The sequence below is a fragment of the Ipomoea triloba genome, chromosome 2 (genome assembly GCF_003576645.1).
Source record: "Ipomoea triloba cultivar NCNSP0323 chromosome 2, ASM357664v1".
Taxonomy (NCBI): Eukaryota; Viridiplantae; Streptophyta; class Magnoliopsida; order Solanales; family Convolvulaceae; genus Ipomoea; species Ipomoea triloba.
The window spans coordinates 14,421,656-14,438,602 of record NC_044917.1 but is presented as its reverse complement, the minus strand read 5'-3'; the positions used below and the strand labels follow the sequence as shown (position 1 = coordinate 14,438,602).

At 32.2% G+C, this 16,947-nt stretch overlaps 1 protein-coding gene across 1 annotated transcript; it reads left to right on the top strand.

The window, feature by feature from the left end:
* Nucleotides 1–6,280: 6,280 nt before the first annotated feature.
* Nucleotides 6,281–7,178, top strand: LOC116011386. Its single transcript, XM_031250945.1, has one exon. It carries the CDS (start codon nucleotides 6,437–6,439, stop codon nucleotides 6,893–6,895), a length of 459 nt encoding a protein of 152 aa, XP_031106805.1. The 5' UTR covers nucleotides 6,281–6,436; the 3' UTR covers nucleotides 6,896–7,178.
* The last annotated feature ends 9,769 nt before the right edge of the window (nucleotides 7,179–16,947 follow it).

Genomic DNA, 16,947 nt, shown 5'->3' with positions numbered 1-16,947 from the left:
ATACACCCTTCTAATATTACACCCATAATTTATTTAGGAAAAATAATATTTTTTGTTCATTAATTAGTTATTGAAGCAAGTATTATTAACCCTTCACTGTTTTATAAGGTAGCGTTTTTGTCCATCATCAAAGGAGAGTATTAGAGTCGATCACCATCTATCTTTACATTGCATGTATGGAGTCTATCAATTAATATAGGGATAAAACTATAAAGAATAGGAGTAGAACACACTATTCAACTACACGCAAAAATACAACTGAGCCATCTAACTTTAAAAGTTACAATTAAGTCATTTAGTAAGGAAGATTCATGCAATCTAACCAAATGACGACATGTCATACGGGTAAAAAAAAAAAAACAAACAAACACACTCCCCCACACACACACACACACACACATATATATATATATATATATATATATATATATATATATATATATATATATATATATATATATATTTATAGCTGATCTGGATAATCTCTTTTTTATCAAAAAGTTAAAGAAATTAATGTTTAAAAAGATTTCCTCTGTCAAAGACGAAGAATGTATCTTTGTCTCCTAAGGATGAAGAACATTACTTCATCTTCGAGTTGGAGACGACTAGGCCAAAAAACGAAGAAAATTGTCTGTCTCCTATAGGAAGACAAAGAAATCGAAAATTAAAATAAAAATTTAAAAATTCATGTAAACTTAATTAGACGAGGAGTACAACTTGTCATTTTTGTTTGATTGCATGAACTTAGTTTTTTTAGGGATTTAATTGTAGTTTTCTTAGTTGAATTGTCAAATTACATTTTTGTGTGTTGTTAAGTGGTCTATTTGACTTTTATTCCAAATTATAATTTTCAGTTATATATGAACCATTAAAATCTTTGTTAACAAATCAATGATTCATAATCACCACCTAGTGAAAAGTGGGATAAAAATCATTGCCTTATCAAAAATTGAAGAGCCAATAATACTTATGGAAATATTTAAGACACAATTTTTTTTTAAAAAAAAATACACATAAGGATAAAAAAATATTATTTTCTTTTTATTTAGTAGTTGGTTTATTCTTGTTAAAATATATATTACTTTATAGTAATATAGTTAAATTAGTATATTGTACATTTAAACGTAGAAAGCACAATGTAGCTTTATTATATGTTCATTAAATATGTAGACTGACAAGTTACATTTATTGAAATTAGAGTGTATCAGTATACAATCTTGAATAATGATTCTGAGTTTTCTTAACCACTCAAAAAAAGTTATGAATATTGTGGTGATATAGTAAAATAAAATGAGCGTTACTATATATTATTATGAGGAACACATTTTTTTTTAAGATGTAGGGATTGTATTGTACTATAGGTGTATGCTAAATATATTGGACACATTTTATGTGAGATTGTCGGTGACAGAAGGGCAGAATTTCCCCACATGGAGCCCAAGACAAAGGCAAGTCAAGATATCTTCTCCCAAAAGAATAAGCAACAAGAATAATATAATATAATGGGGCCTCATTTGTCTACCATTGCCTTATAATAAACCACGCCAAGGGATAACAAGTGAGGAACAACTAAAAAGGGGTTTAGGAGCAAAGGATGCCCCATCTCCCACCTGGTTTTCAAGCTCTTAATAAGTCTATTTTGCTCCTTCACTTTTTTGTCAACAAAGGACTGCCCATCACTAAAGCCAAGAACCTAAGCCTTCCCCACGTAACATGAGCAACAACTAACAACACAATAGAATGCACACTCATTAGTTTTTATTGTTAATTAACTTGCCAAAATTTGTAAATCCAAACTCTTACCCGGATCACAATCAAGTGTTTCGATCACTACATCGAGTTTAATACTATATATAGACAGGTCAGCGATTTATCAAACCCACAATCAACCATAAATAAATTAAGAACTGACTAATTCATGTCAATCATATCACTTATTAATCGGCCTGATACTCCATGATTTCGTTGGACATAATTGTAATTTCTTGGAATTGCAATTCCCTCCAACCATGGAATTGCAATTCCTATGGTTCTTCCAAGGAATTGCAATTCCACCGATTGTGAAATTGTAATTCACTAATGAAATTACTATTTTGCCTTATTATTATTATTATTATTATTATTATTATTATTATACAAGAGCATTTTAATCTGTATTCACTTCTTCCCTTCCAATTCCCTACCATTCTATTCTTACCTATCAAACAATGTAATTTGAATTTCCAACTTATTCTTTTTCCACAAAATTACAATTTCTTTCTTCTCTAATTTCCTCATTCCAATCAAATACCCTGTTTTAAGAGCATCATCACCAATAGACTTTTAATGGTTTTTGGAATAGTACAAAGAAAATAGATTGGTTTTTTTGTTGATGGGGGATGAGATTTTTTGTTGATTTTTACTCCTGCAAATGCAAGACTTCTGTGAGATCCATTGATTGAGAAAGGAAAACAAAGCATTCGGTCTGGCTTCATGTGCTAGAGACGCAGGCGCCCAGCTGGGCACGTGCGCATCTGTTGGTGTGTTTTTTTTTAGCGTCAGACCTCTATTTTTTTTGTCTTTTTTCTTCTTCTCTTTCCCTCCTCTCTCTTAGTGGCACTTCAAAAACCATGTAAAATTTCATGGTGATGAGGATGCTTTAAGAGTCCAAGTTTCACGTGCAGGGTTCTTCAAGTGTAGTGTACAGTTGTTAAATCTTCTCGAGGCTATTAATTAGTTGTAACATAAAAGTAAAAGTTGTATGCAAGCTTGGTCATGTAGAAGACATTAGGAGGATACAATACCTTTTTGTTGTTTTTTTCCATTTTGGAAAAGAGGTAATGAGGTGGAGACCTAAGCTAAAAGCCTACTTACATGCATGCTTGATCCCCTTCCTAAAAGCACAGAGAATTTACTGAGTGAGAAGACTAGAAGACAACTCCAGTAGGCCTATCTTCAATTTCTCACAGCAGAAAAGCTGAACTTAGTATTTAATCTTAACCTTTTGTTTTACTTTGACAAGACAAGAAAATGAAGTAGGGCCAAAATTAAATGAGCTGAGCCCTGAGGGCAGTGAAGAGGTCCCTTTCCAACCTCATTAAAAATAAGGGGTTACATCTATATCAATTACTAAAATATACATACATATATATATCTATTTATACCAATTTTGGTAGATCAGATTATTTTAACACATATTATATTCAAAAGTACTGTGATATTCTACTAACATCTACTCATAAATAATGTTACATTACAATTACTTATTCACTTATTCAATAATCGTTATGAATATTTACTGTGATCATAATAAATATCTTTTGACAGGACACACCAAACAACCATTAGCAGTAATTAGGATGACATGTACAAACATAAAAATACAAGGGAAAGATGTAATTTTAGCCCCTTAATTGTTTCTTGCAAGCAGTTTTAATACCTAACGTTTTACGGTTGTAATATATACTCCTAACTCTTCAAACAATTAAGTTGCATTTTTAATTATTGAAACATCAAAACTATTAAACTATTTTAATATTTTACTTTATACATGGACATTTTAAAATTGTATTATCTTTTTTTCTTTCATTTATAACATTGTTAATTAGTTTTGATATTTCATGGCACATTATTCTTATTTTTCCTATACGACCCTTGTTAAACTCATGTTTTTTATTTTACAAATGAAATATTGAGACTAAATATTATTATAATTTTTTTTTTTAAAAGAAGAAATTAAAAGGTACTAAAATACCATGTATTAAGTATATAATTTGAATAGAATTTAATTGTTAAAAGAAACAAGTAGAGCATGCAATTAATAGAATCACGAAGAGAAGCTATGAAAATATATATATTTTTTAATTGTTAGCTCAAATTTATCTAAATTTCAAGAAGATCTTATTAGCAATAAAGATTTTATGAGAACAACAAAATTCTTAGAAGATTTAAGAATTGGGAAATATTTTATAAGATTTAAAGCAAATGGTGTGATTTAACTTCCATTCTTTTTCATGACTATAGGAGTATAGTGCAAATGAATATGAAGAAATATAGAATTTGAATTGTTATTAATGTGATTCATATAAGTCGCGAATGAATGGTACAATAATCACATTAATAGTTACATATGACATTTGATGGTTAACTTTTAAAATGAGAATGAATACAAATAGTGTGAATTATTAACTTCAATTTTTTTCTAACATGAATATTGAACACTCATAAAATTTTGAAATTTTCATTACCATAAGCGCAAATGAATATAGAGAAATAAAAGTGTCAGGCTATATAAAATGTTAAGGACTAAAACCACTAATAATGAATAATTGATAGACTAAAATTACATTTCCCCCTACAATTATATTTATATTCTTAGCAGTGTAGCACATATAGGCTGAGCAGCACCTCATTGCATCTCTGCATTTTGCATTCATGGCAGCTCCTTAACATTAATCACATGTTACAGAGAAGTAAAGATTTGTATATATCTTGTTGAAACCCCAGTGGGCTAAGTGATGACAGCAACCCCAATCTTGTCCTCCCATATTTATTCGAGGGACTTCTGGTTTGAATGGTTGAGGATGGGGGGATGGTTGGGGGGTTATGCCTTTTGTAAGACAGGTTTCTCTGTCATCTTTGACAGCTTCTAGCTGTCCCTCTGGTGATGTAAAGTCAGGGAAATTATGGCTGTGTACTCATCCAGGTGGTAAAATTTTATCCAGCTATTCCATAAAGATTTGAGCCTTTTTTTTTTTTTTTTTAAACCAGCCTTTTTTTTTTCTTAATAATTCATTCTTGCTTAAATAAAATGCAGCATACTGCAATATCTTTTCTCGAGTTAATATTATCTGGGTCCTCTGAGTATAATAATTTTATTATGTTTAGTCTTGAATTTTTAAATTGATCATCAATGATCCTTCTAGTTTTAAATTGTTATCATTTATAGTCCAAGTTAACCATTCATAGTGCTTCAACTTTCAAAATTTAACCTGTTGTAGTCCTCCTGAAAGGACCATCTGTGGTTAAAATTTGATAGTTAAATGACCATAGATGATTAACTTGTACCATGAACGGTAACAATTTGAAATTCGAAGGACCACAGATGCTGAATTTGAAAGTGTAAGAATGTAACAAAATCACTATATTCAAAGGATCCTAGAAGGTATTAACTCATATTTTCTCCCTCCCAGCAATTCTTAAGTGCTCTTACAAAGACTCGAACTGATACCACTTGCTAGAATTAACCGATGCCAAAAGCTATAGCTCACCAAGAAATTCATTATATACCGTTATTACATTTTCGAGACACAGGGTGCAAGACTTGACTCTTGGCCTCCGCCAAACATCATTATGGGTGTCTAATCTTCTTCTTGATTATTTTCTTTAACTAAATACCAATTCAATTAATTGATTTTGTTATGAGTTGATGATAAGATGGAACTATATAAGATGCTACATATTTTGTTTAACAGATCAGATTAGGTGCAAGTAATATCATACTTTTACTTTATATAGTAAAGATAGGTAACACTACTTTAATTGGTGCAAGTAATATCATACTTTTACTTTATATGGTAAAGATAGGTAACAATCTTTTAATTTGTAGGAATGAATTGTAGCAACTCTGTGGAGGTACAATTATATTTGTCAGTTCAAATGGAATGAGCATTCCAAATTCAGCTGCTAAGAAATGACTTCTAACGAAACTAATTAAATTTTTTTTTATAATACTGTTAGAATCAAACGCTTATCACTACGTCAAAAGATATCACTCACAATAAAGGTGTAATTTTATTTTCTTATATACTGACATCACATTTTTTAGAGACCCGTGTACTGGACATAGCCCTTCACTGGCATTTACCCAATAATCTTAGTCACTAGTTACTGGACTCGGACCTTTATCACCCTCTGCCCAAAAATCCCTTCCCCGTCCCCGTCCCCCCCCCCCCCCCTCACCCGTCACCCCTCACCCTCTAGTCACAGTTTTTACTTTTGGTGGAATTTGATCTCGTGAGCTATAGCTCATAGCAAAGACTCAATTTTATTTTCTTTTATACAGCTTTCACATTTTCTAGAAGTAAGGTGTTTGACTTGACCTTTCATCAGCCCAACAATTTCCTAGTCACCAATTGTTAGACTTGTCACTTTACCTACACGCACTTAATTACCTAATGAATTAAATATAACTTCTTTTATTGGCCTCTACTATATTAAAATTAATACTCAATTAAGTGGAGTCGTCGCTTTTAAAGGTGCAACGCAGGCATGTTTGTTGTATGTGGAGAGGTGTGTATGTATAGGTCAGAACACATCAATAACACAATAAAGCACGCATGTGGTTCTCACGAGTGTTTCGAAACTACATAAATTCTGCCTATTAGCTTCAATCTGCTTCATTATATTCATTCATTCCCATTCCAAGAAACTAAGCCACTCTCATATCGCAGCAGCCATGGAGTCTTCCCATGTCTACGGAGGGTCAGAAGAATGCCACAGCAATGAATCCGGTTGGACAATGTACATTGGGTCTCCCACCACCGATGACTACGAAGAAGACAACCTCAACAGCAACAACGTTAATGGAGATTCCTATGAAGAAGAAGAAGAAAACAGCGACGATTCCATGGCTTCTGATGCCTCGTCTGGGCCCAGTCACTGGTGGGTTAATGGAAAGATTCATTCCAAGAACGACAAAGATTCCATCGTGATGATGAGGGGCAAAAATGGAAATTCTGACCCAAAATACAACAACCCCTCGTCATCACTGAAGATGAAGAAGAAGAAGAATGGAGGAGGAGAAAAGGAAGAAGAGTCGTCTGTGGATAGCCCAAAAGGAGCCCAGAAAGCTGCTGCGAAATCCCACAAGGAGAGGAGAAGCTGCGGCTTTTGGAAGGGCAAAACAGGAAAGTGATGAAACATTATTATTATTGTCAACACTTAATTAGCTTCAACTTATTATTATTCCTTAAATTATCTTAATTAGTATTAGTTAGTGCATGGTAGAATATTCCAGCTAGCTAGCAGCAGGAATTGAAGAGGCTTGGAATGAATGTCTGCAGACCATATAAGTTTTGGCCATGTAATATGTCTATCATATCATTAGATATATATATTATATTATATTGTAAGAGGGGTATGATGATGATGATGATGATAGATGATGAAGACATGTAATATATATGCATCACACTACATGTTATCCCTTTCCAGCTAAACCTCATTGTCAACTAACTACTATATATACTAATTGCTATCTTTATTAGTTCAAAACATATGCATGTGAAAGCCATAATCATTGTCTTATGCAATGGTCTAGTACAAGTTTAGTTCACTAATTCAGTAGACAGTACTTAGAAGAAGAGACTAAGATTCGAAACTCGGCAGGATATGATTATGGACAAAATAAACAGATTTCTTAGCTTATACGTACGGTCCTGTTTAAGTTACCCTAATTTAAACCCTTTTTGTTGAATTGAGTGTGGTGGCCTTTGAGAATGGAATTCCAACTTTTAGGAGATAGAAGAAGATAGATTGAAAAGACACAGAATTGAAGCAACCTATATGTGGATTTTTGTGGGTTAGGATTATGAGACGTAGATGGAGGGTGGGTGGACACATCACATTTAGCTTGTACGTACTCGATCTCTTCTGTTTAATTGTCTCTGATTTATTAATCAACATTAATTATTGCTAATAAGTAATAACATAAGCTGTAGCTATAATATGCTTTTGAGTTCATGCAAGTAATTAACAACTCTATATTATAAATTAGTGTCTATAAAGTTTGATCGGTTAAATTGATCATCATTATGTTTAAATGGATATTTAAATTACTAATGGCCAATACCCTTGTGATCGAATGACACGAAGGGGCTCTTCCATGGGTTTCCAAACTCCATTTGGAGTGATATTGACTCTTTGTGCTTAGAAAGAAAATACTTATGAACAGATACTATATTTAATCCAGCTTCTTCCTAATATTTTATGTTTATTAAAAAAAAAAAGGAAAACAAAACTATATACATTCATGCATACATATATAAACAAACATATGTGCACAAAAAGCATATGGGACACATACACACACACAAAATATATGGAAATGGATTATTTTCATTTTAGGTCTCACACTATTAAGTGGCTTTCATATTTAATTTTCAAGTATTATTTTTATCACATTTTATACACACGACTTTTTCTTCCTTATTTAAAATTAAAAAAAAAAACATATAGTCCTTCTGAGCAAATCTCTAGTAGAAAACAATCGGGATGCAATACATTTAATTTCAGAAACATACTAAATTGAACACCTCAACACTTTTGAGAAGAAAACATAAATATTATTTGAACTGTGAAAATGTAACGTGCTTTGCATGTTTTCTACTAATAATTCAATCGAATTATTGAATATATGTGACAAGGAAAGAAAGACGCACATTAAATGCATGTGATAAAATAAAAATTAGAAATTAGGAGCGGATTTAGAATTTTCTTTTGGTGAGGGAAGAAGTGAAAGCAAAATGAATTAAAAAATGTTCAAATACAAAGTTCGAATACAAAATATCAAATACAAAATACATTGAAAATTACAATACAAGCTAAGGTTTATGATGAACTACGGGCAAATTTATTTTGTCATCTACTTTCTTTTAGTTCATAATGCAAATAAAAATAGTTGTCTTAATACAATAAATTTGATAATACGTGTGTTTTGCGTGCACTGTGCGTGCACTTTACATGTATGATAAAAAAGAATGACTCCATTTATCAATATTCTTGCATTTAACCGCGGTGACGAGGCAGAGGTGGACTAGGCAATGACAAGACAGATGCGCAATCGTGCAAAGCAGAGAAGTGGGAACGTTTAGGGAATTTTGGGGAATTGCATAGAACAAATCAAATTAATATATATATATATATATATATATATATATATATATATATATATATATAACAGTCCCAGAACGATGTCGTTTTGGGACTGTCTAATTTTGGACCATAGGGGCAACTGCCCCCACGGCAGCTCCCCGATGTTTGAAATAAAATGTAAGGGGATATTTGATTGGATGGAAAACATTTTCCATGGAAAATGTTTTCCTTAAAGTGGGGCGAAATGGTAAGGGGATGTTTGGTTGGATGGAAAACAATTTCCATGGAAAAAGTTTTCCTTGAGAAAAATGTTTTCCTAGCAAATCTTAAGTATTTTGTTTTCAATGGAAAACTTTTTCAATGGAAAACTAGTATCACAATTTTACCCTCACATACTTTATTAATTACTCTTTTTATTATTATTATATTATTATTGTGTAAGGATATATATGTCATTATACTCATTATTCCTTACCATTCCAAACTCAACCAAACAATGGAATTCATATTTCCAGTAATTTCTTTTCCACCAACCAAACAAAGAAATCTATTTTTCTGGTAATTTGTTTTCCATTGAATTTGAATTCGATTTCCTTCAAATATTTTCCAGCGAACCAAATGAGCTATAAAAGTTAATAGCAGTGGGGTGAAGAAGTAAAATAAAAATTAATCAGCATGCTTAGAAGAGGTAGACCGTGATAGGGTACGAACATTTGTTGAATATCTATATTCATGTATGGTGACATGAACATTTAACTGTGACATGACCAAAAAAGAAAAGAAAATGATGAGAGAGATCAAAAGGACAGTGGAAATTTAAATTTGGCCTACATAATCCTTGGAATAGGGGGCTTTGATATATATGTGCATTTGTATCACCAGACATTAATACTCAGCTCGTACTCGGAACTTTCAGAAGTCCACATGACGAGATCTTGGTTTTGATTTTGTGAGGACTCAAATTAAATGAACCCACATTGACATATATATATATATATATATATATATATATATATATATATATATATATATATATATATATATATATATATATATATAAAGTTAGGATTATTATATGAGATCACTTGTTTAGGTAAGATGTGAGATCAGATCTTGTACATTCATGTAATAATTTAATGACCTATGGGATTTAAACAACAATAATAATAAGGTAAAATGACAATTTTCTCCTTAAATTATACTCCGTATACTTATAGTAGCACCCCACCTCTCTCTCTCTCCATCTCTTTTTTTGTGTTACAAAGTCTTTTGAATTGTTAAAAATAAAGGCAAATAAGTATATCATTTATTTTTTCTTCTCCAACAAAAATTATTGCTTATATGTGGTGGGAATCAAAATAAACGCAAAAATAATGACCACTATTTACAAATATTGTAATAATTTTAACGTAATGTTATCAACAAAAATAATGCTAGCAACAGAATTAAAATTTAAACACAAATAATTCATTATTACTAAATTTGTATTTAAGTCTTAATTATGTTACTAGCATTAGTTTAAAATTATGATTATAATATTTGAGCAATAATTTGTTGGAGAAGGAAAGTGACTTGAAATACATATTTTGCTCTTATTTTTAACAANATATATATATATATATATATATATATATATATATATATATATATATATATATATATATATATATATATATATATATATATATATATAAAGTTAGGATTATTATATGAGATCACTTGTTTAGGTAAGATGTGAGATCAGATCTTGTACATTCATGTAATAATTTAATGACCTATGGGATTTAAACAACAATAATAATAAGGTAAAATGACAATTTTCTCCTTAAATTATACTCCGTATACTTATAGTAGCACCCCACCTCTCTCTCTCTCCATCTCTTTTTTTGTGTTACAAAGTCTTTTGAATTGTTAAAAATAAAGGCAAATAAGTATATCATTTATTTTTTCTTCTCCAACAAAAATTATTGCTTATATGTGGTGGGAATCAAAATAAACGCAAAAATAATGACCACTATTTACAAATATTGTAATAATTTTAACGTAATGTTATCAACAAAAATAATGCTAGCAACAGAATTAAAATTTAAACACAAATAATTCATTATTACTAAATTTGTATTTAAGTCTTAATTATGTTACTAGCATTAGTTTAAAATTATGATTATAATATTTGAGCAATAATTTGTTGGAGAAGGAAAGTGACTTGAAATACATATTTTGCTCTTATTTTTAACAATCTAAAAACCAGTTATTTTTCATAGAGGAAAAAATTGCCACTTTTAAAATAATTGAGGGCGCAATTGTGGACACATAAATAAATCAAGGAGTAAAAATGCTATAAATTTATAATTCAGGAGAAAACGTGTCGATTTCCTTAATAATAATGAAAAAGGTGAAGAGGTACAATAATGATTTGTCAAGAAGTAAAAATTTGCACACACACACATTTCTTTTTTGATAATCCACGATTATATTCTCAATTTCGTTAGACTGTATATACATCATGAACCTCAGGAATGTTTAGTAAATAGGTTTTTATATAGCTTATTAATGCCAATAAATTGATGAAAAAACTATTTTGGTACGTTATTAATATCATCTTATTATTACATTTTCATTTTAAAAGTCCAAATTATTTTTAATAGTTGTTGATTATTGTAATGTTTATATTTATTTCATTTTTATTCAAATTTACAATTGTAATATCATGATTATGATCAAGTTCTATATATATAGATTCTAAGGCAATAAAGATTCTATTTTTGCTCTTATCCACTCTACTTGTACTATATCATTGTTATCCTTTGTTATTTGAGTTGTTGTGTTAGCCTGTTCTTGACTTTGTTCTTTAGTCGTAAAATCAATAGTAGCGATGTGCACACTTTTTTAGTGAGTTACAATTTTTGGTGGTGAGTTAAAATATATCTTCTATTGTGAATTTTATCTTTCTTCAAATAGGTAAAACAAGAAATAAATACGTTATTTTTATTAGAGATGTTTTTTTTTTTTTTTAACTTGACAGAAAAAATGTAAATATGTAATTGAATAAGTTTTATACTTTCTGAATTACTTTAGAAAAAGAATACTACCCCATAGGCGAATTTATTTTTCTTAATTGTAAAAAATATAATTCTTAATTGATCCAAACTTTTGTAAGTCAAGACTCTATCAAAGTGGGAATGATTCTCTCACATTTTAAATTTTTAGAAAAATTTAAATTTTCTTAGTTATCAAATAGCACTTATAGTGTAATGGTGACAATTTGAAAGTGTAGTTTCCATTATTTGTGCGATGAATGAGCGGTCCGCAGGAGGGAATTGAAGATAAATGTGTAAGAATTGAAGCAAGCATGGACGCACACATGGCAGCTAGCTCATGAACAACAAACATATGTATCCCTGCAAAAGGGAAGGGTTGGGATAACACGTGGGGTAGCGGGTGTGGGCGACGACGCCGTCATGACTCATGCGTGTACACCGAAAGCAAATTAAAGGCTTTTACGAAGAGGGTTACAACTCTCTTTCTCTTATCACAACCTGTCAATAGACTGGAAAACGCGTGCACCCATTTTGATCCTTGATTGGTACAATAGTCTCTGTGTGTATATATATATATATATAGAAATTTGTTCAAATGTGGTCGCGCCTTCCCGTGCGGTCGGTGTAATTCACACCAGTGACACCACCCAATATTAGAAAATACACCGCTCAATGTTAGAAAATGCACCACTCAATGTTAGAAAACGCACTACAATGAAAATACACAAAAACACCAAAAAACACACCACACTTAAAATAATGCACCATAACTCTCATGCCCCTAATGGTGCATTTACTAACACTGTGTGGTGTATATTTGCATACTTAGTGGTGTATTTTTTTCGTGATGCGTACCTAATTATGCATATTTGTGTGGTGCATTTTTTAACATTGAGTGGTGTATATTTGTATATATAGTGACCGCACGTTAAGGGGCGACCACACCTGATTATGATTATATATATATATATATATATATATATATATATATATATATATATATATATATATATATATATATATATATATATATATCTTACTTCTCTTATTTATATAAATAAATAAATTTAAATATAAAAATTATAATAAAAAAATTAACAAGACCAACTCGTCCGAATTAGGCGCTAGGCGGCCGACCACCTAGAGAGAAATTCGCTTCGGTCTAGCGCCGCCTAGCGCTTAATTAGGCGGTGCCTAGGCGGCCGATTTTTGCAACAGTGTGCCTATATAAAGCTGTATTGATAGGATGTAAGGCAGACAATTATATAGCACCTAAAGTTATAGTACTCATACTGCTTAGAAAATACAAGTACATCATCTAGGGTTTTGAGTCAAGTGTGAGACAAAATGGCTAACACTCTAAAGATCCATTGTTCAAGAGGCAATACAATAGGATAAAGAGGCAATACAATAGGATATCAACTATGGCTGATTTACGCTTCCGCTACTTCGATGTTAGGTTTCTCGTAGATTTACTCTATATGGTTAGACTATATTTTTTATCTAACATTTGGTATCTGAGCCTTTATCAATCTCTGTCTGGTTGATTGTTTTGCCTAAAACAATATATTTTTTCATATACAACGAATATTTTTTTGGGTATATGATTAATATATTAATTCTTTGAGATGCACATACAAAATATATCTATTTATTCAAGATATTATTGAGTAATTTAGTAAGTATATTTTCAATGGATTAATTACCATTGATTTTGGAGTGTTGGAATTATTTTTTTCCCTACTGTTTCATTCAACCGGATATGTGTTCGTCGGATTTCGTCGTCGTTGACTATGAGTTTTCTGGTTTGACGGAATTTGATGTTTGACGGCGGGGTGCAGTGAGGTGAGATTGCAAAGGCGGGCGCGGACTTCCGACGAACCGCGACTTCTCCCTCTCCTCATTCAGGCAGCGCCACTTCAGTTTGATACAAGCTCCGCCTTTGGGATGACATCGCCATATATGGTAGCGGTTGCTGGCATTGCGCAAAGGAGATACAGCGAAGGCAGGCTGGGTCTCCGGCTCTTCGTTGTTGTCTCCCTCCTTCATGTAACGCTAGCTTCGGCTATCCCTGTTTTTTCCTTTAGTGGTGTCGACTCCTGTCGCCGTTCCTCAAGTTCCAGCGACGATGTTGATGAGCAGCGAGGGTTTTCTAGTTTCATGCAACATAAAGGTAAAGACGATTAAAATTTGGGCCAGGTCTGACCCATTCAGCCAGACCGGGATCTATTAATTAAAAAAAAAAAAGAAAAAAAAAAGAAAAAAATGGTCAAATAAGCCCTCAAACTTTACCCAAAAATGCAATTAAACCCTCAAACATGAAAAATGTTCAATTGAACACTCTGATGTTGTGTGTAGGGTGATATGAAAATGAGTTTGAATTGTCGTTCCACTGAGGATTGGGGTTTATGGCGCGTAGAGAGCGGTTACCTAAACTATAGGCACCAAGGTATTGGAATCCATAAGAATCCAAGTAAATCATGCTTGATTTGCAATTAACAACTAGAATATTTTTGGTATTATGGATTAAACGGAAAGCAAGATTAAAACTAGGTTGAAATTCAATTGGGAAAGACGGGTTAAACTAGGTGTATTACTCTATTGATGCATTTGACACTTAGATTGGGGGAAGAACATTAACCCTAGGTTCTTGAGGCAACCACAAAAGAATCCAAGTTTCCACAAGGATTAGAACAATGGTTGCCCCATTTCGATGGTTTATCAACCCAAATTCTTTAAGAACAAAAGCTTTGTAAGCCCTAATCTACCCCTATTTCCATAGAAAGGAAAATGGGTTTGAGATTGGGAAGGCTCAAGTCCTCAATCCAATTCCCATTGTGATGAAAGACTTTCCAAAGTCAAACAACAATCACTGCGCAATAGTTATTGAAAGATAGAATTCAAACCCAATTCAAACTCAAGAACCCTAAATGTGTGTTCATCCCCTTTATGCAATAATTACATAGCTAGCATCAATAGAAGCAATAAGCACCTAATCTAACCCAAATAAAGGACTACTCACTCATTTGTAAGGTAAACATAGCAATTTCAAGTAAAGAAATCATAAATAAGCAATAAATGTAAAGAAGAGAGGAGATGAAGAAATAAACCACTTTGGTATTAAATGAAAGAGAAGAGTTGTTGAAATCCACTCCAAATCTTCAATACAATGCTCCAAAATGAGTAACTAGTGTAGATCTAAGCTAGGTTAGGCTATTTTGCTATAAGGAAATGAAGGAGAATTAGTCTTAGCTATCTAGGGTTTTAACTGGGGCACAAAATGCAGAAAATTAGCTTTTATACTGTGCAGAATTCGTGACATCCGGCCACACAAACGGCCGTTTGGCTGGGTGGGACCTGTGTCAGGGCAAACGGCCATTCACACGGTCGTTTGCTAGGCCGTATGAGGTCATTTTTCTAGCTTTTCTCTCGCTTCGCGTTCCGTTGCTTCGATCGTCCTTGAGTGAAATCTAGGCTTCCAAAATTGTTCCATTATGCTCCAAAAAGCCTCCTATTAACTCGTTGTGACCCACTTTATCTAGAAACACTAAACCACACAAACAAATCATAGATTCCACTCAAATTAAAGCACTTTGTTATCAAAAATTGGTTAAAGTATGAGGTAAAAAGGGGTCAAGAATCAAAGTTATCAACTCCTCGACACTAGAACTTTTGCTTGCCCTCAAGCAAAGACAATAATAATCACCACCAAACAATGAACATTTATTCCACTTCCTTCCTGTACCACCAAACAGACCTACTCATGATAACCCGTCCAATTTCAAGAATCATTTAGGCTTTACAAATGAGTACTTAAAAAATATTCAGTTTGCGGGCTCAAAAGGGATGAGGTGAGAGAGAGAGAGAGAGATTGCCATATTTTAAAATATCACGCAAACCTTAATAGTATTGGAGTGTTTTGGGCGGGAAGTTAAAGTTGATGAATTGTTTTTATTAATAGTACTAGTATTTTCACCCGTGCGTTGCACGGAATGAATTTGTTATAATATTTTAAGAAATATTTGAATCGATATACAATTATATAAATTATAACATCGAATATGAGTATGAATAAGTGTATAAATGCAATTATAGTATGAGTCTTCCTTGCATGCAAACAATATCACAAAAATTAAGTGTTCTAAAATAAGTGTATAAATGCAATATGTAGATAATTTACATTATTGCATCATATTCATTAATTTAATTACTTGTCGGTTAGTTATTGCAAGATCTTGAGGTACACTTATATTTTGATATTCAGTAAGTATAACTATATTAGAGAAAAATTTACATGGGAGTAATGGGATAATCAGTTGAGTAATTGTTGGTTGACCGTAGAGCGTTGTGTTGGAGGAAGAAGATGATATATAGTGAAGATTATATTGCCCTTCACTATATATCATCTTCTTCCTTCAACACGTTGATATTCTCTGGACAAATAACTGTTGGAAAAAAATTAGCATAAAATGGCATTTTACTGGCAATATTGTGGTACAAATATATGTGGGGTCCACTTTCGATTTGGGTCGGGTCAAAGTGGATTCGTGTTCTTCGTAGTTAGACGAAAAGATTGATATATTGTATGCTCAAAACTGATAATGGGTGAATGAGAAATTGGTTCTCAAAGTTGACCCATTTGAGTTAGAAAAATATAAAGAAAAACCTTTCAAGTAACTTTTGTCCCACATTGGTTTGAGAAGTGGATTGCACCACTACTTATACAAGAATTTTTCTAAGGCTTATTGAATTGTATAGCATAGAGGCTCTCTCTCGCGCGCGCGCGCGGGGGGGGGGGGGGTGCAAATGAACTTAAAAAGGCTTGACTCGTGCGCCGACACCTGCATGCACGAATGCCGTTCAGAAAATTGGTTGGCATTGCGGGTTGAATTATGCCAAATTTTCATATTTTTTACAATATTACGCAAACCATACCATAATACTATCGGTCTGTTTTGGGCGGGAAGTTAAAATTGAGGATATTGTTTTTATTAATAGTATAGATCGCATTGCAGAGAAATATATATACTGAATTACTACCATTAGTAATTCT